This window comes from Ornithodoros turicata, chromosome 2 (genome assembly GCF_037126465.1).
Source record: "Ornithodoros turicata isolate Travis chromosome 2, ASM3712646v1, whole genome shotgun sequence".
Classification (NCBI taxonomy): Eukaryota; Metazoa; Arthropoda; class Arachnida; order Ixodida; family Argasidae; genus Ornithodoros; species Ornithodoros turicata.
This window is the reverse complement of record NC_088202.1, coordinates 103,239,667-103,262,608: the sequence shown is the minus strand read 5'-3', so window position 1 is coordinate 103,262,608 and position 22,942 is coordinate 103,239,667. Positions and strand designations below refer to the sequence as shown.

Below are 22,942 nucleotides of genomic sequence, written 5' to 3'. Positions count from 1 at the left end.
CCTTTCCGAACCGTACTCTCCGGATCCCTTAACGAGCTGGACTCTCGCCCACCCCCTATCTCTCACAAAATTGCTTGGTCCCTGGCCACATCCAGCCCAACAACGCTTTGCCCTCAAAGCTCTCTTCACCTTTCTGGATACCATAGGGCTTCGATCCTTATTGTGAAGGGGCTCATTATTTCATTCCCCGCATCACCACCAGCAATGACGTAGAGTATAGCCCCTGGCGATGACACTCCCGTTCATCATCTCGCAATAAAGTTGTTGTTGGAATTGTCTCACAAAATTTGAGTCCAATCGAATAGAGCGTGTACAACGTAGAGTTATTCGTGTTATATATGATAGATATTTCGGGAAGAGGGTTTATTTTGATTATAAGGACATTCTTGAAAGACTGGGGCCGACAACGCTGTTTGAACGTATAGGCGTAGGATTGATATACGATTCTTGGAGAGAGTTATTCTTGGTGTTGTGGATTGTGCAGAATTACTTGCGTGTGTGAATTTCTTGTGTCTTCACAGTTCAAGGTCTAGAGATTTATTTTACGTGGATTTATCGAATATGAGTTCGCCGATGTCGCGTTTGCGGTGTTCCTAATATGCCAGTGTTAACGTCTGTACTTCGTAACTCTTATGAGTTGCTGCTTAGGAAGACTTCGCAAGGATTCGAGAAAAAATTATGTGAGTATCACACCGAACGCGAGTCGCCCCCACGATACCGAATACAACATTCGCATTCATTTTGCGCGAGTGATGACAATAACAAACCGAAACCGAAATGCGAGGAGCAGAAAGCAGATTGCTATACTACGGCGGTTCGTCCGGAGGAGGATTCCGTGACGCCACCACTGATCTCTATGTATAAAGGCTGGATCGCGCATGGGAGAGGGGCTCGTGGGGGAGAGGCGTGCATTCGGGCCGCCATGTTGGGAGGCCCTAAAACGCAGTGTGCGCCCATAGAAAACAATGGGAGGCAACGGAGATTGTGAGTATTTATTGCGCTGCAGGCGTTGATCGTTGTTTGTCATCACAAAATTTTGTAAGGTGCCAGTATACTGATGTATCCTAACAGTGTTTCACAGGTGTCCTGCCGTTCAATTCTTAATTACGTTATGTTTTGCATTCCGAAACTAGACCGTCACGGCAGTGCAGCGCTGGGGATTGTACTACAGTACGTTTCCCAGCCAATATTTCAATAAGAAACGATGTGAGGTTAACAACAACCATGTATGTAATATCCCGTGCTGCGTTCTGGACAAAAATTGTTCCATAAAGAACGGTCCGGGATGATATATACTCGCATGGCAGAAAGAGATCGTACTGTAGAATCACAGCCGTTGTCTTAGTCGTGTATGGGTTTAGTATGATTTATATCAAGCATCGCCGCAGAAACAGTCTTTTAGTAAACGACAGCGGTGCTTTGCCTCGCAAATATGGACACACCGAAGCAGCCCTGAATACTTCACGCAATTAGATCACGCTTGTTAGGACAGTTAATCAGGTAGTGATGTAAGCTTAATCAATTAAGCTACTTAGAAAGTGGTAACACCTCCTTGAGACACAGGACTTCTCTTTTTGAAGTACAGCCCTTCTATGTTTGTTTGCTTCTTCCTTTATTTGTTCTGATTATTTGCAGGCACGGTTGCGCCAAACTGAATGTCCTTCTCCAGCACTCACATGCTTTTGTTGAATACAACTGCAGCGTGAGAAAAGCTGCTTGGGGACAGGGTCCTGGTATCCAGTGCTGACTTTGTCATGCTTGTTATGTGGAGCATGTTCCAAACAATGCAGCTCCACGTATGGTCTTCAAACTGCAACAGGACTATTTGGAATTGGAGGTTGAAACAGTTGTGATTTTGTCATTTTGGCCCTCGTGTACCCAGTCTGTGAAACGCAAACAAAAAAAGTCTAACACGATATGCTTTTGTAATGAAGATCACTGATGATGAGTAAAGAGAATATAGAGTTCAAGTTTATTCAATACTTTATATCATTCATTATATTATTCAACATTTTATGTCAAGTTTATACAACATCAAGTTTATTCAAGTTCAAGATTTATTTCTTGCACTTATGCGTTTCAGGATACAATGAGCGTGCAGGGAGGTCGCAAAAGGCTACATTTATTGTTTTGTGACCTTGCTGCAATGGCAATATATATTTTCGGAACGACAATGGTCAGGTACGCTCTCTAAATTTGTAGCACTCAATTTTAGGTTGGAATGAGCAATGAATAGCAACTTCCCGACTGATATTTTCTCATATATGCTAAATTTTAAATTTAATGTGATCGAATATGTGATAATATAATAATAATACATAAGAATATAATATGTGATAAATGAATGTGATCAACAGTAGATGTAAACAACATGAGTAGCCAGAGAAGTGCATTCTCAATAAATAATTGTCTTCTTATAGCGTATATGTGCATGCCTATTAACTGAAACAATTATCACAGTTCCCTGACAAGTTTTAATTTCTGAGAGTGTACTGTAGAGGCTGCTTAGATCTACAACAGTTCATACAAGGTGTTATATACTGTGAATGCCTTTAAAAATCCCATGTGACACATATGCCTTTACTTTCTGGAGGTGCTGTGGTAGTCAAAGTTTGCGGGCATTACGCAGGTTCTGCACCCATTTCTTGAGTATGTCGAGGCAGCTGTGAAGTAACCTGCATTGATGATGATTATTCCAACTTTTATGGCGCATCGACAACAAAGGAAATAATACATCAGAACATTGGTTTGGGTGCAACCAGTTAAAAATGAATATGTTGTTTAATAAATGCATTGGACAAATGTTAAAACATCAGTTTAAAACATGGTTTACAATCCCTGTATCTTCTAATAATTAAAAAGATTAAAAACTATTCTAAAAAGAATATGGGGAACTCTTCTAAAAAGAATTATAATCTCTAATTATTATATTGCTGGGTGAAGGTGAAGGGGCCTAAAGTGTAAGGTGTGTTTCTGATGTGAACATGTAAGAAAATATGCAAAACTGAGAGAGGCTAACCACAGTGTGTGCACTGAGGTTGTTCCTTCCTGTAAAGTAGAAACCAGTGGATGAGGAACGTGATACTTACCTGTACACCCAGCCGTATCACACTGCACAGATTATTCACTGGGCAGCCCTCATGACGAAACCTGTATTGAGAGACCACTTTTGCCTTAAAACTGCTACAAATAGCACGACACGCTACAAATTATTACTATCGTAGCAAGCTGACGATACAGCTCAGACACAAAGGCGTTATTCAAGTCGCGCCACACCACCGTTACGTAGGATTCTTTGTCACAAATCAAACCAAGGCACAAAACAATACCAATACATGAAAAAATGTGACAATCGTGGTTTTATTATGACGTAATACCGAACTTGTGCGCGAAGGTAATTCAAAGAAATGAATGTGGCACTTGCTTCCGCAGAGAACACCGTGTACCATGCTAGCAATGCATGCAAAAAAGCGCTCGAGTGTTCGCACATGTATTGATGACAACACTACCTGTGTAGTGTAACATGTTCTTTCAAGCATATTATGCACTCAAACTGTATTTGCCGCCGGGTAAAATGCAAGTGTGCTCGATTGAACGTCGGAAGAGCGATCAAGCAACCTGCATCCAGTGCTCGTTTTGGGCAAAAAAACACTTCATAATGGTCAAATAAATGTACAGAATGGACGCCTATTTATTCCTCGATGAAGAGTGACTCACCTGTATAAGTTTAGGCCCTGTAACCTTGCCAGTACGGTTGGTACGACCGTAATTGCAAGAAGTTGCAATGATCGCTGCGGCGGCTGTTGTGAGCACCGTAAGATGGCGGCCGGTTTCTTCACGCTCGCGCTCCCTATCCGCGATCCAGCCTTTTACAATCGAGATCAGTGGACGCTACCCAGCATCGTCGTCTGCTTCCAAGCCTGCATTTTTTTTTCCCTTGCCGGATGCCGGATGATGTGACCGATGTGTTGCTTTCAGCGCCCGCTCGCTTCACAGAGGCGAAGCGCTCGCTTCATACTAATTCGTTTGAGTAAAATCTGCGCAGTTTTGGACCGAGATATTTCGTAGACATCTTTCTGACATCCCAAAGATTATGGACGTACCACAACCTTTGTGGTGATTTTGCTGCGGAGTCCCACTTTAATCACCTTCCGTTTTAATGTTTAACTTGTCTACTGTGTGATGATAGCACTTTAGGTTTGCTATGTGCGTTTTTAATTTTGTTTTTATGTTTCTTGTGTGCTTGACAAGGTACTGTGTACCACCAAACAGGCCTTGGCTGTTGGTGGATACTTGAAATAAATAGATAGAAATAGATAGAATATATCCTGCATATACACCCATAAGGGAATGCATACTTTTTTTTTTTTTTTTTTCAGTGAAATCTAAGGGGGTCGAGCTACACATCTGGCTGGCTTCGGCTGGAATGACCCTGGTGCCAAAGTCATACCGACAACAAATAACGTTTTAAAATTCACTGTGGTTGTAGCAGCGGCGGCCGCAATATTTTCAAAAAAGGACCCATTTAAGATGGACCATACCCAGATCGCAATAACAGCAAACGTTTTAAAATTCAATTGAATTGCAGCAGCTCAGCCGCAATATTTTCAGGACGCAGCACCACACCCCTTTAAAACAGACCAGTGCTGTCGTATCGCTGGTACCACTCATAGAATAATGTTCCATTGCCATTGATTGGCATTGCGATGGAAACAATGGTGGCCGCAAAGTGCCCCGGTATCAGTGTATCAAAGCAGATATCACGCACTGAGGGGTTGCACTGAGGTCAATCATAAGTTGAAGGCACATGATGGTGAGGGGCAGTGAGGCCTTTAGGGGTGGTAAGGCACGCCATGAGTTGAAGGCATGTAAGGGTAAAGTGCTGTGAGGACGGTCAAAAGATGATGAGCACAGCGATATAGTGATGGTTGCTACAGGCTCTAAGAGCCCTTCACCCTCGCATGCCTTCAACTTACGACCTGCTTCAGAACCCCTCAAGGCATTAGATCCCTACACATTCGCATGCCTTCAACTCATGACCTGCCTCACAACCCCTCATGGCCTTAGAACCCTTCGCCATCGCATGCCTTCAACTCATGACCTACCTCACAACTCATCAAGGCCTTAGAGCCCTTCACCCTCGCATGCCTAGAACTCACGACCTGCCTCACAACCCCTCAAGGCATTAGAGCCCTTCACACCCTCGCATGCCTTCAACTCATGGCAGCCCTCACCAGCCTTCAAGGACCAACGCAACTGCGCGCATTCCATTGGCAGAGGGGTCAAAGTTTTGCCCCGGGAAGGGGCGAAAACTGGTCCATTGGCGGAATCGGGGCATGCGTTGAATTTTGATGGTATCCTTACCTTTGCTTTGTTCATCCGTTGGATGTTCCATTGGCGGAGCACGGGCAAAAAATTTACTCCAAGGAGCATATAATTTTTGAACCAGCGATTTCCTTGGGGCAAAGTCAGCGGAACGCGGCAGAAAAGAGGAGGCATGCGCGCAATAAGTGAGGCTGTGATGCTCGAGCTTTTATTTTATTTTTTTTACTCGTTTGTCGCGCAGGCCTCTTGGACAGTGGACACATGAGCCTTTCGTGGCCAAGGCAAACCCGGGAAAGCACGCGGATCACGCGCTATACGCAGAGCGCGCATCGCACCTTGAATGCTAGCATTCCATTGAGAAAGCAAACCGGTGCGACCCCGCCGGGAGTATGCACCGAAACATCACCCAGCGCTGGGAAAAAAGTAAAAACTGCTCTCACAACGGCATTCGTAAACAGTTCCTTTTTTTTTTCTTTTTTTAAGGGGGGGGGGGGGGAGACCTGCGCTATGTACCATGTACCTCCACAAATGCGCGAGGCACGCCCCATTGGTCGTTTCCGTGTCGGGGCCGCTGAGTTATATAACTTATTGAATGCGTTTAAAAAACTGCATATTGCATACAAGCGAAGGACGGCCGCATATCGAATCGAAACATACAAGATTTATATAGAACCTTTCTGAAATGCATCTGTGTAACATCATCCAGCTTGTGCTTTTCGTATAATTCTCCCTCTTGATAGACATACGACAAAAGTTGAAACAAAGAAATGATTCAACAGAATTTGGAATCCCCACATATACTTGGTGGACTGCTACGCTCACTATCGGCATCACAAATTTGGCAGCCAGAAAGTTTCGGTTTTGCTTCTCCCGTCGAGCCCCTTGCAGTTGTGACAGTAGTCTGCGGTTTATCATCTTCAATCTATAGATTAAGTGGCTTCCGCGACAGCAGGGACACGCGCCAAATGGAGCACTAGAATGGGTAGAAAGGTCAACACGAAAGAAAGAAGATAGAGCAGCGACAATTCTCAGATGACGCCACTTTGCAGCCGACGTCGGGTAAACACGTGAACCTACGGTAGTCCTACCTCCTACCACTCCTTGCGACGCAAATGTCCGCGGCGCTAAAAATATTCGCACGCCACTCGGTGGACAGCCTGCCGAAGGTAACTATAATTTTAATTCATAGACTGTTCTGCCATTATGTGCGTGCATCTATGCGAAAAGAAGTGTCATGCCAATCACATCTGAGGTGTGGTGCGTGGACAGTGCAGCGGCAAGTCTGTCTCGTCCACGACCGTCTTCTCCATGCACTCCACATTTGGCAATGATAAGCATTGCACAACGTGGACAGGTCTCTACGTTGCACAGATTAAACTCGCCCCTAAAATCGGCTCAACGTGCTTGTAAATCTTAGCTGATCTTCGCATGCGTTGCTGCTGCTTAACCTTCTGCTCGTACTCGTCAGATGGCGCCAGAGGCACTTGACGCATTTTTGAGCAGACGACTGCATCGGATGTAAACATAGGAGAATTTTATCAAACGGATAGAGGTTCAGGCTTGTTTTTGTATTTTATTGCGCTTTGTTTGGAGCACATGTATTCGTAATGCATATGACAGAGCAAAAGAGGGATTAACGCGGTTCCTCAGCTGGGGACTGCCCAATCGACATGGGCTGAACATGCGGACGAATTCTGCATATCAAACACGATCCCGACGGGTCATCGGAGTGCGATGACCGTCATGAAATTGGTGCAGCCTCAAAATTCATGTGAGTAACCCCTTCGCCAACATGAAGAGCATTGCTGCTTTGTGTCTTCTAGCTGGTCTCGCAGCATACATTGAAAGTGCTTGCATCCATAAAAACTATGGAAGGGGGAGCACTGTCTGCGTTTGTAACCAAACACAATGTGATATGCTTGGGAAAATACGAAAACAAGACGTTGGAATTGCGGCATCATATGAAAGCAGTAAGGATGGCTCAAGGTTTTTATCCACAACGCATGAATTTATATCACAGCAAATTAACCTGACAGATGCCAAGAGAACAGACAATATAATTGTTATTGATCGACAACGTGCCTATCAAGGCATCATCGGTTTTGGTGGAGCATTCACTGATGCAACTGGTATCAACATACTCAGCCTTGAAGAACCTTTGCGCACTCAGCTACTGGAGACTTACTTCTCCTCACATGGCGCAGATTACAACATGGGAAGAGTACCCATAGCAAGTTGCGACTTTTCTACGCACGAATATTCTTACGATGATGAAGCCAATGACTTTGAGCTGTCGCACTTCAGCCTTACATCTGAAGACACAATGTACAAGATCCCATTCATACATCAGGCACAGAAACTAAGAGCAACAGAGAAGTTGCTACTGATCGCATCGCCATGGAGTGCTCCCGCGTGGATGAAAACAAACAGCAGGATGAGTGGGCGTGGCTCACTAAAGGGCAGCCCTAACTCCACGTATTACAAGACATGGGCAAATTACTTTGTGAAATTCCTCGATGCATACGATAAACAAAATGTTTCATTCTGGGGCATTACCGTACAAAATGAGCCGAGCTCAGGATACCTGCCAATGTACCCTTTCCAGTGCATGGCCATGTCTCCGGGCCTGGAACGAGACTTTCTGAAATATGACCTCGGTCCTGCGCTTGCAAGTGCAGGTTATGGAACTGATAGACTACACGTTTTGATTCTGGACGATCAACGTGTCTTTCTTCCTTACTGGGCTAATATGGTGCTACGTGATGAGGAAGCTGCAAGGTATGTCACAGGAATAGCATTCCACTGGTATTGGAACCATATTCGAGGACCTACAGTGCTAGATGAGACACACTACCAGCATCCAGGAAAATTTCTCCTATCTACAGAGGCGTGTGAAGGACCAACATCGATGGCAAGAAATAAAGTGAAGCTAGGAAGTTGGAGTCGAGCCGAGAGCTATGCACATGACATTATTCAGGACTTGCTTCACTGGACCACCGGCTGGATCGATTGGAATTTGGCCCTAGACCTTCAGGGTGGACCGAACTGGGCAAAGAATTTTGTTGACTCACCAATCATTGTCAATGCAACAGCGCAAGAGTTCTACAAACAGCCCATGTACTACGCCTTGGCACATTTTAGTAAATTTATACGTCCTATGTCAAAACGAATCTACAGCAAACAACCAAAGAATGTGGAGGTGGCTTCATTTGTTACACCAGAGAATGCAACGGTGCTGGTCGTTCTGAACCGGAATTCGGAGTTGCAAGAAATTACAGTTGTGGATCCTGAACTAGGATACTTCAACTATAGCATACCTGCGCACGCCATTCAGACCTATATTTGGTGGCGGCTCTAACTTTCCTGCACGTTGCTGCATAGTTGTATAGCTATTTATTTGGAATTAAAACTGACGCTGCACCTGCCTTAACATGAGCGAGGGAGTGTCATTCTTTTGGCCACATATTCAATAACTACAATATGGTAGCTGGAATCAAAAAATGACTGCCACACTTCACAACTTGCTTATATATATAAGCAATATAAACTTGCTGAGCCTTATAAACTTATATAGTATATATATAAACTATTATAAACTTGCTGAGCCGCAGAGGAGACATTACAATGTTTGAAAACAGATTTGAATGTCCCAAATATTTTCTTTCAGTTTAGGGCCTGGCAGTCAATTCAGTTTCCTTGACTGCCATGAAAGCCTTAGTTTGGTTACTCTTTGCAGTTAGGCAAAACAATACTTCCATTTATATACAGGCCTGTTTTTTTTATCCTTTACAACTTATCCTTGACTTTTTAATGAAAAAGCTTCGAGAGCAGCACAGATGTCATTTAAAAATTCTGAAACGAGCGTGTGCTGAGCGATATCCATTGCCAAATTCCACCATGTGAATGTGCCGAAACCAAAACAGCGCGTCTCAGGAGCGCAACACCTTCACCGATGGAGACTTATGTGGGCCGGAAGGCGATTGATCTGGCCAGCAGATCAGTATTTACTCCAATCATCTTAGTTGCTCCAAAGCATGTGACCCTCTGACGTGGAATGAGTGTGGTGCTCCCGATCGGTGAGTCTTCGGTTTGGGCTCATTTGCATACGAAAATTTGGCAATTGACATTTCAGGATTATTTAAAAATGGAATTACTTTCAGCGAGGATTGCCTCTCATTCTGCTATCTCGCTTTTGTCCGAAAGCCCGTAATTAAAGAGTTACACACACTCTTCGAAAGGATGTCCGCCTAGCCGTATAATATCTCAGCTGCAAAAACAACATCTTAACTGTTCTCATAGCTATTTTATAAAAATCTAAGGGATAAAAAGAAGTGCCGTGTATGTGCATATAGGAATGCCAGTATCATGTTGCCACATACCGGCATATAAACTTTGTTCATGTTGTTAACATCTAGAGAAGGAAACAAGGGCATCCTCAAGGTAATTAGCTCAGTCTGGTACGTGGTTTGAACGTCTGCGATCATTTTGACACTTGTCACAGAAAGGCCACAGAATTATTATTTCATATTGGAGGGCACAGTACAGTGTGCAGGCCACGTGTTCTCTGCAATCTAAAGGCCTGGTGGCTCCGGTGGCTGCTGGCTCATGTCAATGCAGATAATTCCTGCATATGCACTCCACGTATCCTGCTAGTTCTTCTGCTATGTAATTGTAGTGCCAAAGGTGACAGGAAGTGGGCTCTCCACACGCAATTGAAAGGTGCAGCCGTGCGTAAAACCCGCAGCTGGCCATGTCACTGTCACAATAAACCTCAGGGTCCTCACTGCTGGTGCTGATAAGCCATTCGTTTCTCAAACAATGGAGCTGTTAGTATACAGGTTCAACTAGGACATCAATGATCAGCAGCTACGAGACTGGAGTACATGTCAACTGAAGGAAACATGCAGACGTTAATTATGTGAGCATTTTGGAGCATGTGAGCATTTTGAAGCCTAGGCTAACATAAATACACAAACATTTCATGTTTGCAAACGCTTAAGCTTCTATTAATGTGAACCACTTTATCTCCCTCTCATCATGTTTCGCGTCATACAGTAGATCAACTATGCATTGAAAGCAAAGAAAGCCAGGCAAAGAAAGTTTGAAAAATGCAAAAGATTAGCATTGAATAGGGTAGACTGCTAGTATAGTGTACTTCTACACAACATTAAGCATACCTTCCTTTTCTCACAGGTGTGTAAAAATCAGCTTGCAGTTGCCACAACCGCATTACATAGACATTGTTGCACGTGGCTGGGTCAGGAAGTTTTGCAAAAGGATGACCCCGAAGTGTGGGGCTTGGTTCAGGAGGAGAAGCAAAGGCAAGTGCGTGGACTGGAGCTGATTGCATCCGAGGTAAGGCACACCACACAGCTGTAAGAGAAGCAGGGCTTCAGAGAAAATCTGATTATGTTGGCGTTTATGCTACTTAGCTTCAGAATCGTCCTCGTTTGACAGGTTAACAACAGTGTACAGTGTTAACACCAAAACATGACAACTTTTTGCCATGTGGTGAGCAGCACACTGTCTTTCAAGGCAACATTGGAACTTCTGATGGCGCCTTACTGATGCTGAACGTTTACCAGATTGGGTTATTTCTATTTTGTGGTGTGGGGAGTGCAGTGTGCAACAGCAAAATTTCACAATGGTTGAACGTATAACTTGAATAGTACTATAACTAATGTTAAGGGGAAAGCCTCAGAACAAGAGAGAGAAAGTTTGTTACTCCTTACCTTGCATCACATTGGATAATGTTACTCACATGTATACATGACCTGCTAGTAGTCAGTGCTTTACAAAATGAAGCAAAATCCCACAACATCTATAAACATGCAGTCTTCTTTCGTGTAGTGTTGCACACTGCAGACAGCAATTTTCTTCTTGTTAACAGAATTTTGCTAGTCGGTCAGTCCTGGAAGCGTTAGGATCGTGCCTTAACAACAAATATTCAGAAGGATATCCTGGACAACGGTATGTGTACCCTCATCTCATTTTTGGCAACATCATTCATTAGACAATGCCATCCAGCAACAGTTATGATGCTTTACAGCTACTATGGAGGCACAGAAGTGGTTGACAAGATTGAGTTACTCTGCCAAGCCAGGGCACTGGAGGCCTTCGACTTGGACCCTGAGAAGTGGGGTGTGAATGTACAGCCTTATTCAGGGTCTCCTGCGAATTTCGCTGCCTACACTGCAGTCCTCAATCCTCATGACAGACTGATGGGCTTGGATTTGCCAGATGGCGGACAGTAAGGCACTTTCCGTGACATGTAGCCATGCGCATACATGCCATGTGATGAACCAGATTTTCGACTACAGCTTATATGTGTTGTAACATTTAATGCAGCAGCTTGCACTTTTCTCAGCCTTACTCATGGCTACATGACTGACCAAAAGCGAATCTCTGCGACATCCATCTACTTTGAATCTATGGGATACAAGCTAAATGTAAGATTTTGTGCCTATAGGAAAGGAGAACATTTAATTTGATTGCTGCACTTCGATCACTCTTGCAGAAAGAAACGGGGCTTATAGATTATGAAAAGCTTCACGATGTTGCAAGGTTGTTCAGGCCGAGGCTCATTATTGCAGGCACAAGTGCCTACTCGAGGCTCCTGGACTACAAGAAATTTCGAGAGGTATGAGAGGTCACCCCAGCCAACTTTGTGTATACATTATTAACCAAATTATGACTTCTTTGTTCTTTTTTGCTTTTGGTTTCTGCCTTTCAGGTGTGTGATGACGTAAAGGCTATACTGTTGGCAGACATGGCCCATATTAGTGGCTTAGTGGCTGCAAAAGTTATTCCATCTCCGTTTGACTATGCTGACATTGTCACCACAACAACGCACAAGACACTGAGGGGTGCAAGGTAGTTCATTAGTGCATTTCTCCACAGTGTGCAGTTGTGACATATATTTCTGAGATTTCCAAGCTGTGCACTATGTGTATGTACTATGAGACACTACATTATCCTTAGAGCCTGAAGTTTTCGGGAAATATTTTTTCCTACATTCGGGGGGTAAAAATTGGGTAAATAAACATGTGCACTAAATTCATGCAAATTCGGGTGAAAAAACTTCCAGTACGCTAAATTCGGGGAGAAATCGGGCTCAGTTATTCAAACTAACTGTAGCGGTTTGGTACAAACAGTGATGTAACTGCACTTTTCTGCCAAACAAGTAAGTTAGTGCATTCTTCAGACATCCCAGTGAGGGCAATTTGCCAGGTAAAAATCTGGTTTCACCCTAAAGAGGCAACCTTCAATTCCGAGTGCAAATTCGGGGAAGAATCGGGTAAAACCCTAAAACTTCAGGCTCTAATTATCCTTCTGATGTTGTTCACTGGATCTCGCAGGGCAGGACTAATCTTTTACCGAAAGGGAGTTAAAGAAGTTGACAAGAAAGGAAAAGAGATCAAGTATGACCTCGACCAGAAGGTCAATTTTGCAGTCTTCCCTGCACTACAGGGAGGACCTCACAACCATGCAATTGCTGCTGTAGCTGTAGCCCTGAAACAGGTACAGCATGCTTCTAATTTGGTGTACAAAAAAAATATTTTTGCTTCTTATTTGGTATTTTGTAATGATCCTTACTTCTCACATGTACCCATGTGCACATTAAAGGAGCCCAGAAAGCCATCCGAAAGATTTTCTGTTTCTGGCGAATTACGAAAGGACGTAACTTGACGTGACAACTAACGCAAAAAAAATTCTCTGTACGCAGTATTTTTCTTGGAATAAAATGCCCCGAAACATCGACACGCGCGTTCCCGCTCGACTTGCTCTGGAGGCCAAAACGAGGAGGAGGATTGTGATTGTCATCGTGGTTACAAGAGGGACCGCGCTCCAGTCAGGGCCAGCGCTCTTTGCACTTGTTTTCTTTTTTCATTTGTACTCCCAGTTATCTCTCTGTGTAGCAGACGACGCTTCTCCAAACAAGCAAACCAGTTAGCGGGTTGCACCGCGATGACATCAAAACGACTCTGGCGGCTAGTTGCGGGCATTGCCATGGTTGCGTGCGGTCGCGATTTTGAAAATCGAATTCCGCGATATGTATGCATTTGTCGAGTGAATCACTTCGCATGATGTGTTTTAGCAGTCAGGTTAACGGCTTGGTTTGAAAAAATGGTTGTGACTGAAGCGCTTTTTGTGCTCCTTTAACGAACCCACAGAAGGCTCAGGTGCACAGTGAAGACACACCGCTGCCATAGCAACAAAGGAGGACGATTGGAAGGTTGGCTGTTGCAGCCATAGTTCACGTGGTTGATACCTCCGAGCAGATCCACGGGTGTTTGGCACAGCAGAAGCTTCACGCCATTCCCAAACATAAGTGATTCTCACAATGAGAATCCCAACTATGGAGTTGCAATAGGGTGCGAGAACTAAAACTCTGACTTCTGCGGCATAAGCTACTAAGCATAACTACAAAAATAAAATGCATTACATGGGGCACAGCCTGAAAGTTATTTCTCATACCTGCTGATACTGAACTGGCATAATTTTTGACACGCATTCCAGGCCACCACACCAGAGTTCCGGAAATACCAAGAACAAGTTTTGAAAAATGCAAAGGCAATGGCAGCTGCCCTTGTGGAGAAAGGGTACACGCTTGTTTCAGGTAGTCATCCCGTATTATAAGGGGCACACTATTTGTACTTCAAACATACATCATCTAGAGAGGCAGGTATCAAAGTGCTATCATGGCTGCAGGTGGCACTGACAACCACCTGCTGTTGCTCGACCTAAGGCCAAGTGGACTGGATGGTGCAAGGCTGGAGTCTGTTATGAATGAATGCAATATCACCGCAAACAAAAACACGTGCCCAGGAGATAAATCGGCTTTGGTTCCAGGAGGCATTAGACTAGGTATGGAATTACAAAGCCAAAATGTGCTTCAACGTTACAACATTATGGCATATGTACGCTACATATATTGGCACGATACGAAAATTAAATGCAGCTGTGTCACTGTGTCTTGCAGGAGCTCCTGCACTGACATCAAGAAACTTCAAGGAGAAGGACTTCTACAAGGTGGTTGAGTTCATTGACCGTGCAGTAAAAATAGCACTGGAGGCAAAGCCAAAAGCAGGTTTGTTTGTAACAATTACTCTAGGTTGATTCTTTTCGCCTGCACCTCCTGAACTAGTGCAAGGAGTGCAACCCTCTCGGGTTCTTTTTGTCATACACCTCGCATGTACTTAAGCACTGGTGCAGCACGAGCCCATCACTTCTCTTCCAAAGAGAATGCACCTTCTGATCATGCTTCACTCGGGTTGTTCTTAGTGCTTTTTGTCGTTGGATTATGGAGACTGACTTTGATGTTACACAGGTGAACACTTACGTCTATGTTACTCTTTTGCAGGGAAGACTGTTAAAGAGTTCAAGGAGTTCATCTCTAAAGATGAACGTACGAGGGAACAAATGAGAGCCCTGAGCAAAGATGTTGAAGCCTTTGCTACTACATTTCCCATGCCAGGATTTGAGGACCACTGATATGGCATATAGTGCTGCTGAATAAAAAAAAAATTTTTTTTTTGCTCTTTGTGTACATATTTGTTGCTAATATGTTGCCATATTGTGTGTTGGAATTGAATACAATCTATTTCTTAATAAAGGTGCACCACTTCACTTGGTCTAGCAGTGAAGTGCTTTGCACAAGACTTGCATATGTTTTTATGATCATGCTTTGAATTTCAGTTTTTACACTATCAGTTGCCTTTTACTGTGCTTAATTACAATTGAAAATTAGCCATCAGTGTTCAGACTCCACCAAATGCAACCCTAGTGTAGCACAGCACAAGGCTGAGTGGCTCTTGTTGCTAATGGACTGATTTGTTTGCCCTCATCTCTTAAGGCTTCATGCATAGAACCTGAAGTTTTCAGGATTTTTTTTTCTTCTAAATTTTGGGGTAAACATCGGGTAGATAAACATGTGCACTAAATTCATGCAAATTTGGGTGAAAAACTTCCGGTACGCTAAATTCGGGGAGAAATCTGGCTCAGTTTCTCAAACTAACTGTAGTGGTTTGGTACAAACGGTGATGTAACTGCATTTGCTGCCCAACAAGTAAGTAAGCAGCTTCCTACACACATCCCAGTGAGGGCAATTTTCCGGGTTAAAATCGGGTTTCACCCTAAAGAGGCAACCTTCAATTCGGGTGAAGAATCTGGTAAAACCCTGAAACTTCGGGCTCTCTTCATGCAGTATCAGACTGCTACAACTTGCTGTGCGTGCCAGCATAAATTATGTGTAACTTTCTGTCTCACTTTATATGTCCCAGCCGTAAATTCATTGTTAGTCTGACCACTTCGGGGATTCAGGAAACAGGACGAACAGCAGTTTGAAACCAGCCTTTCAGACAAACACTGCAGAGAGAACACATGACAAAGCCCTAATTATTCTATGGCTGAATTTGTGATGATCCATTTTTATACTCACTTATGATTATGAACCACTCTTACGAGATCTAAAACACAGTTCATCACCAGGATTTCAATATTTTGTAAGAAAAACAACATTTACAAGCCAGAGGTATCACTTGAGGGAATAACACAATACACACGGGACTGCACAATAGTGATCAGTTCACAGATGTGACTGACGACTCCTGAATGTTAACCATCATAGGACAGAAAGGAAAGTTGACTAACATAAGTGAGTGTGCCGTTAATTTCTTGCTGCTCATTCCTATTGCAAAGAGCGCTAACTCCTGGGGTTTCGAAACTACAGTTCTGACGTCTGATAGTTTGCGCCAGCAGTTCCACGAGAACAAGAAAATGATGCAAAACCGAGGGTTTTTCAAGGACTGCGAAAAATTCCAGGGTTTTCCAGACTTTGGAAATGGCATTTTCAAATTCCAAGGTATTCAAGGGTTTCAAGGACTAGCAGGAAGCATGTCTACACTCTACGCTCATGAATGCACCCTCGGGAACCACTCTTACAAACCGTAAACCACTCTTATACGCTCAGACACGCGCAAATTCTTGTATGGTTCGCTGCCACCTCATGGATGATCGACTGCACTTAGGACAACATCGTACATGCAATGAGATATGAAGGACCACAATGACCTGAAGGCTGAGAAATCCGGCATCGCAACAATGCTTCAAAAATACCAGCTCGTACGATTTCGTCTTGGTGCCACTTGTAAGGTAAATATGAAATCGAACGGCCAATCTCTACAGTTCTGTCCGCTATTGAGGTTCACCGTATTCACAAGAAGCCCAGATCTCACTCTGTAATGCAAGTAAATTGAAACGTTTATTACACAGGACGAGGCCATGAACGTTTTTAACATTCTCTCATTTCACAGGGATGACTGATGAAGAGCAGCTTAAATAACTATCTGATGGAACTTGAGGTTCATACGGTGCTATCGATAATTTCTAATGCACACAAACCACTCAGTGTATGCATTGCCAAGCGAAGGCATGCCACTCAGTCCACACTTTTCTTTTTCCCGCTGAGGTAAGAATCCAAAAGCAACCCTGCCAAGAAGGAAATACGTATTATTGAAATGCCTAAGAACACAAGTAATGAGTCATATAAAATTTTTCACGTACCACTAAATACCAATACCACTCCCACCCATTGCCTGTTGCCCAGGGGATTGTTAAAAATGATGACGGATCCCAAGACTGTGAAGAATTTTCTTGTGGTCGTCACCACGGAACAGGATAGTGGACCGTACTCACTCACTATTCGAAAGATCATAGTCTGGAAGAAAGAAAAAGGTCAAAGTAAACTTTAGGATGTGTGGAAGCATGAAGGCGATGGTGGAAGCAAGGGCGGAAGCATGAATTCCGCCTCAAATTAAGAGTACACGCAGAAGTGGTCTGTACCCGATATATACGGGAGGCAGCGTGAACAATATAGCTTTTTTTACTAAACAAAATATTCACTGGCTTGTGTTGTGTGTTGTTGCTGCAACCATGTTTCTTTTCATAGCTTCATGCAGGAACTTTAGGTGCCTGCAAATCAGACAAAAGTAATGGGAAAGGAGGAACCCTACATTTGACTGAATTACCTACACATTTCAGGCTTTTTGTGGAAAGCAGGAAGGGCTGGACATAGTAACGGCGAGACGCTCACTTCTCCCAGGGAGCTGGTCTCCAGAGATTCGTAAATATGGATTGTTTTTCGGTGGGACCTTGTGGCCAGGATCTCTACCCTTTCCCCCAGATCGTGGTCAGGGCATTGTCACATATTCCACAAAGACATGGTCGTAGTCGTGTGGTACAGTTTTTCATGCCAAGGCTGGTCCACCTATTAAATCGTCACGTATATATACAGTCGATTGCCGTTTAACTAGATGGGAAACGTGGACATATTTCGCTGTATATACGTAATTTGTTTTCGGTTTCCGGATCTGAACACAACTTCACAGGAACCGCAGAGAAAAATATGTAATAACCGACTCCACTTATCCAGTGTTGAGTCAGAGGCAGTGTGTGACCTACATTTCATCATGTGGGGAACGACAACCCTGAGGAATTGTCCTGTTTCCTATTGTTCTAATGTACCATACATTGACCAGTTCATTACAGATAGGGCCTTGTGTTTTAGGGTAAAACCCGGTAAAACCAGTTTTTACCCCCTGATTTGCATTATCATCACTTCGGATAAAACCTGAAAAAACCCAAAAGCTAAGTTTCCAAAGTGCAAATCCAGCCACCAGTATACCGGCACTAGAGGACGCTACGTTCGGCATCTCATGTCCATGTAAAATGTGAGAAGCATTCCTCCTTTTATTTTCGACCCTAAAATCTGCTTTTCCACCCGATATTGCCGGATTTTACCCTGTTTTACGCCCCCTGAAATAACACCCGATTTTTACTTCCCAAATTTCAGAAAACATCAAACCCCAAAACACAGGGCCCTAATTACAGATGATCCGTTGGAGCATGCCCACCCGCATCTGCAGCATGCTCGGAGTATGTCGGCAACACTGACTGGCGTGATGACGCCTGTGTCGCAATTTGGGGATGAATATGTCATTAACATTTTTGCTTCCACTGGTGATCAGCATGAGCATGATGAGAGTGAGGTACCCAGTGTTGCAACCAGAGTCCAGAGATGGGGAAGTTACTCGACAAATGGACCAACAGTATCGTTAAATAAAATAAATAATATCAATAAAAGGTCTGAAATCAAGGGGTATCTCAATACACTGCCACAACTGAATTCTCTAAGCCTCCCCGCAGTCGGCACCTATGGACTGCACAACCTAAGATGTGTATCATGTAACCTCGGGTTTGGGGCAGTGTTCAGCCTGAAGGGATGACATCAGAAATAAGGATGTAAAATGGTTGTATCCTGTATGTGGGATATTTGGCAAGAAGGGGTATTATTAGGGTTGTGAAAAAGCTGCAAAAAAAGCTAACAAACACAACACAAGCCTCAAGCTGCCTGGAGACATGAACAGTTCAAACATGGCAGTCAAAATATGGCAGTCTGCGTATCCCATCAGTCAAACGAGGCCCCAGCCTAGTCGTTGGAAAGGAGGATGCCAGCGTGGTCGAAATGGTCAAGACGCTCGACCGGTAATCAAGAGATGCGTGGTTCAAACCCCACTGCTGTATGGCTTTTTCGACGGCTGCCATATCTCAACAGTTAAGTATACAAGCATTGCATTATCGCCTCAAGTTAACATGTACTTACCTGTCCCAGGGCTCCTGCCAGTGCAAACAGTAATACATTGTACAACATATGTGGAAATCTCTGTACAAATGCCAGAAATGCCCACACTTCCTGAGTAAAAATTTGAGCTGAAAAAAGATTTAAAGCAAAATTAGCTCGAGGTAGGACAACAATGATGCATCTCACAAAAAATAACTTGCATAAAAAACACATAAATGTTTTGTGGATTGAGTACCTGCAATGAGGTATAAGACGGACCATAAATTGGTCATGAGCATCATGGTTCCTGACTTTGTCTTGTGTTCTGTTTTCATCCTATTTTGGATGGCTCCAGTAACTCCATCAAGTGTCAATGATACGAGCTACGGAAGTGAAATGGTCAGTGTCATATATTACAGATATTTTGTTTCTTCTGTGCATTTGTCATTGCACTGTGCTGTATTTATAGGGCCTGACTTTTTAGGGTTATATCCGATTACGAGCAATATTTACTCCCAGACTCAAATCAGCAAAAGTAGGGTTTAACCCAATATTTCCCCGAAAACTGCTGCTCCAGGGGGATCCGAAGTCATCACAACTAACACAGAACTTTAGAAACTGTGTTGTAAATGCGTAAATATACTCCCTCAAAACAGATACCCTGCTGTCTCTTGGATGCAAGGACTAAGTACTGATACTCTGTGTCTACTGGTGTGTCATATGTATTATGACGAGTAAACAGAAGATTTTGCTCCTGATGCAATCAGATGCAAACAGAATAGGGTTGAATCAGGTTCAGTTCAACCCAATTACACCACAATTATCGAAGCAAAATATAACCCGATATTTAGCCTCCCCGATGTTGCTGAAAAATATAACCCCCAAAAAGTCAGGCCCTATGGTATTTACCGCAAGCCCCTGATTTTTCGCGAAGATCTTAGTATGGAGAATGGGATTATGAAATTTAACTCTGGATAAAAATCGATGAGCCTGCACTCTCCAGAAGTGTAGAAAACATAACCTGAACATTTTCATGAAGTAGGGAGCTCAGTAAGAGAGATGAATGGTTACACTGCACCACAGCCCTTCCAAGAGGGCTGTGAGAGGGGTGGCCGCCCCAAACACCTTCTGCAGAGGGGGTGCCAGATGGCAGGAATCATGAAGGCTCAAAAGGTTGCAATGTGCAATGCTACTACGGTGATTAGCGCAGACTGTTCGGCTTGTTCGTATGACACCTAGGGAAGTAGGAGTGCAGAAAAGGGACCAGGACGCAGCACGTGCCACCAACATCAGAGGCTTTATTAACAAAGCACAAGGGCTTAAAAGCTACAAATGTCCCCTCTCTCCTCCCTTCTCCCCTCACTCATTCATCGAAGGAGCACAAAACCAGCTCAGCGAGAGTCTTTAACTGAACCGGTACTTTACCATGCGGAATTCCTTTTCAGATAGCGAAATCGACTCCAATATTCATGCATGTCTCTCTTGCTCATCTAATAAATTTTCCTGAATAATTTAATAAGTTTTAATCTGAATTAATTCTAATAAGTTTTAACCCTTAGTAAGCTTTCCTGCAGGAAAGTATATACAGGCCAGACAGGCCACTACGTAAATGTCAGGCTCAAAAAGCATCAAGGGCCTCGAAGGGGGCCTTTCATTACCCAAGAACTCGTGGGAACTTGCGACTGCACCGACTTGTTGTCAGGTGCCTAGGTGTTGTACAAAACCAGGACAAAACTAGGTGCTTATTAGACAAGCACGAAAGCAGAAAAGGGATAGTTATAGTTTTTTATGCCAATCTGATTTGCTAATAATGCTTCTGATGTAGGTAGTGAGTACTGCGTGATTGTCTGCTGTGTCCTTGTCCCTTTTCTGCACTCCAACACTCTGCACTGCACAACCCTGTGCACGGCATGTTTTACAATATGCTTATTTAAAACTTGACGTGAATCTTCTATACGCGGGACACAAGGTTGCATATCAATGGGTGCAAGCCCCCCCCCCTCCCCTGCAGTTGGTGCTTATGCACTATGGAATATTCCTCAGTGGACATGAGGTCAAACTTACCAGTAGTAGCTCTCCTGTACCAAACATCGACTGTGATGCTTTTGTAGCTTTATGATCTTTGTACATGAAGAGACAAACTCCAACGACGATGACGAAGATGGTTAGATACTTTGCAGGTCCATAATGCTTGCGGCCTATCAGGACGCCAAGTATCATCACTGGGATGGGTTTGCAAGATTTCCCTACAACCTGTCAAGATAACAGATAGTAAGACCAACAATGCACATTGCATGTAGGTTTTGTGGTCAAATTCAGGGATTCACCTGTGTAGCGTAGTTTAAATACTCCAATGCGATGGTACTAGCAATCATTGCTCCTAGATATGTGAATGCTGATATGGCATAGTATGCTTTTCTCGTGGTATCAACTCCCTCTTTTAAGAATGTTACGAGCACTGTAAACAAGATGATTGCCTTTTACGTGCCGTAATCAAAGCAGTATACAGTGTTCGCCGTCGAATGTTCGGAGCGACAGAAGGTTTCTATTGTTTCCAAGAAAGCAAAGCATCATGGACTTACACATTTTAGCAAATATCACATTCAAGATGCATGAGAACAGCGATAACGACTGTGCGAATACAAACTTTTCTTTGTTTGGCCCATATACACTTCTCGTTCTGCAAATGAATGAGAGCCAACGGTAAGCTAGTACGCAAGGAACAGAGCAACAATTGTTCATATATCGATACGTGTATTTGAGTTATTTGCAAGGCACTGACAAAACTCCGACTGGTGAAACACATACAGGGTGTATGCTATAAAAGGTCAGTCACATTTTCGTGCAAGAAGTGATACCTCCTTGATGCTATACGTCTGTCGCGAGAAGACTTCCTCTGCCTCAAAGTGAATAATTTATGCTATAGGAACCTAGGATTTACGAAACGATTGTGGTTACCTAGCACTGTGTAACAAAATAAATATGACCATGCAAACTTTCACCTCCATCTATCGGTATTGCGCATAGGAAACACATGAAGACGAAAGTTTCCGTGGCCGTGTTTATTTTATTACGCAGTGAATGGTAACCACAATTTTTTCGTAGGTTTCTCTGGCATAAGTGATTCACTATATGGCAGCACAAGTCCGTCTCTCAAATAGATATATTGTCACGCGCGGAAATGTCACTGACCTTTTATAGCATACACCCTGTAGAACTGACAGCCTGAATGATCGCGCCGTTTCAGTGCACATAATACTTTGTTCCAATGAATGAAGAAATGCAACGTGTCCTTACATCTTTTCGAGAAGTACACCGTAGTAAAAATAACATACAAATATTCCAAGCGCATAAGTAACTAGTTTTCCTGTACTCCCCATCTGTGCTTGTTGGTGAATGCTGTCACTACTGCTCGATATCGTCTGCTTTTGCTCGTGCAATGTGCTCGGTGGGTTACGAGTGCTCGGGTCGACGACGACAAAGTCCGTGCTCATCTAAAAATTACTACAGCACCCTACCGGGGGAAAAGGTTATCGTGTATCCCTAGCAAATACTCGCAGCTCAAAATAACCGTTGCTACAACCAGTGCTACAACTAGTCAGAAGCGGCAAGAAGTGTATGCGGTACGCCACGTACATTATCCAACTTCCGGAGGTTGTTCCGGTCGCGTATTCACGTGCTAAATTGTGATTGGAAGAAACTTATTTGCGGGAGATTTAACTCGCACATAGCGCGCTGCGGGGGCACGGAGTCGGAACTCCCTCGCCATAAGGAAGGGGGGAAGATGAAGTTTCAACCATTAGAGCATTAACTTCCTGAAACAAGAAGTAAGTAAGACAAGAAGGGGTGTAATAGAATTACACGCGCTGCAAGCAGTGTAGATGAATAACTCGAAATATGGTGATGATGATGATTCGGGTTTTTATGGCGCACGGACAACTAAGGTCATAGTGCGCCAAATCTATGGTGAAATTATGACTAGTTAAAACTGTGCAT

The 22,942-nt window shown here is 43.6% G+C and overlaps 3 protein-coding genes across 6 annotated transcripts; 2 read left to right on the top strand and 1 right to left on the bottom strand.

Moving 5' to 3' along the window:
* Nucleotides 1-6,250: 6,250 nt before the first annotated feature.
* LOC135385886 (serine hydroxymethyltransferase, mitochondrial-like) lies at nucleotides 6,251-14,993 on the top strand. Its single transcript, XM_064615480.1, has 12 exons — nucleotides 6,251-6,491; nucleotides 10,519-10,680; nucleotides 11,216-11,295; nucleotides 11,375-11,575; nucleotides 11,693-11,774; nucleotides 11,843-11,965; nucleotides 12,059-12,198; nucleotides 12,684-12,846; nucleotides 13,846-13,945; nucleotides 14,038-14,193; nucleotides 14,309-14,416; nucleotides 14,690-14,993. Exons 1-12 carry the CDS (start codon nucleotides 6,438-6,440, stop codon nucleotides 14,818-14,820), a joined length of 1,500 nt encoding a protein of 499 aa, XP_064471550.1. The 5' UTR covers nucleotides 6,251-6,437; the 3' UTR covers nucleotides 14,821-14,993.
* Nucleotides 6,522-8,750, top strand: LOC135385885 (lysosomal acid glucosylceramidase-like). The gene has a single exon (XM_064615479.1). It carries the CDS (start codon nucleotides 7,118-7,120, stop codon nucleotides 8,681-8,683), a length of 1,566 nt encoding a protein of 521 aa, XP_064471549.1. The 5' UTR covers nucleotides 6,522-7,117; the 3' UTR covers nucleotides 8,684-8,750.
* A 1,576-nt stretch (nucleotides 14,994-16,569) lies between the features above and the next one.
* Nucleotides 16,570-22,573, bottom strand: LOC135385884 (solute carrier family 35 member B1-like). Of its 4 annotated transcripts, none has more exons than XM_064615475.1 (8): nucleotides 22,244-22,572; nucleotides 21,529-21,626; nucleotides 21,274-21,404; nucleotides 21,011-21,199; nucleotides 19,203-19,329; nucleotides 18,989-19,095; nucleotides 16,891-17,044; nucleotides 16,570-16,815 (listed from the first exon to the last, which is right to left on the bottom strand). In XM_064615475.1, exons 1-8 carry the CDS (start codon nucleotides 22,438-22,440, stop codon nucleotides 16,766-16,768), a joined length of 1,053 nt encoding a protein of 350 aa, XP_064471545.1. In that variant the 5' UTR covers nucleotides 22,441-22,572; the 3' UTR covers nucleotides 16,570-16,765. The 4 variants fall into 4 exon arrangements, 3 of the variants coding, with proteins under 3 accessions (XP_064471545.1, XP_064471546.1, XP_064471548.1); XM_064615476.1 differs by lacking the exon at nucleotides 22,244-22,572 and adding an exon at nucleotides 22,139-22,230; XR_010420527.1 differs by lacking the exons at nucleotides 16,570-16,815; nucleotides 16,891-17,044 and adding exons at nucleotides 17,226-17,298; nucleotides 17,359-17,593 and having other exon boundaries at nucleotides 22,244-22,573.
* Between the last annotated feature and the right edge of the window lie 369 nt (nucleotides 22,574-22,942).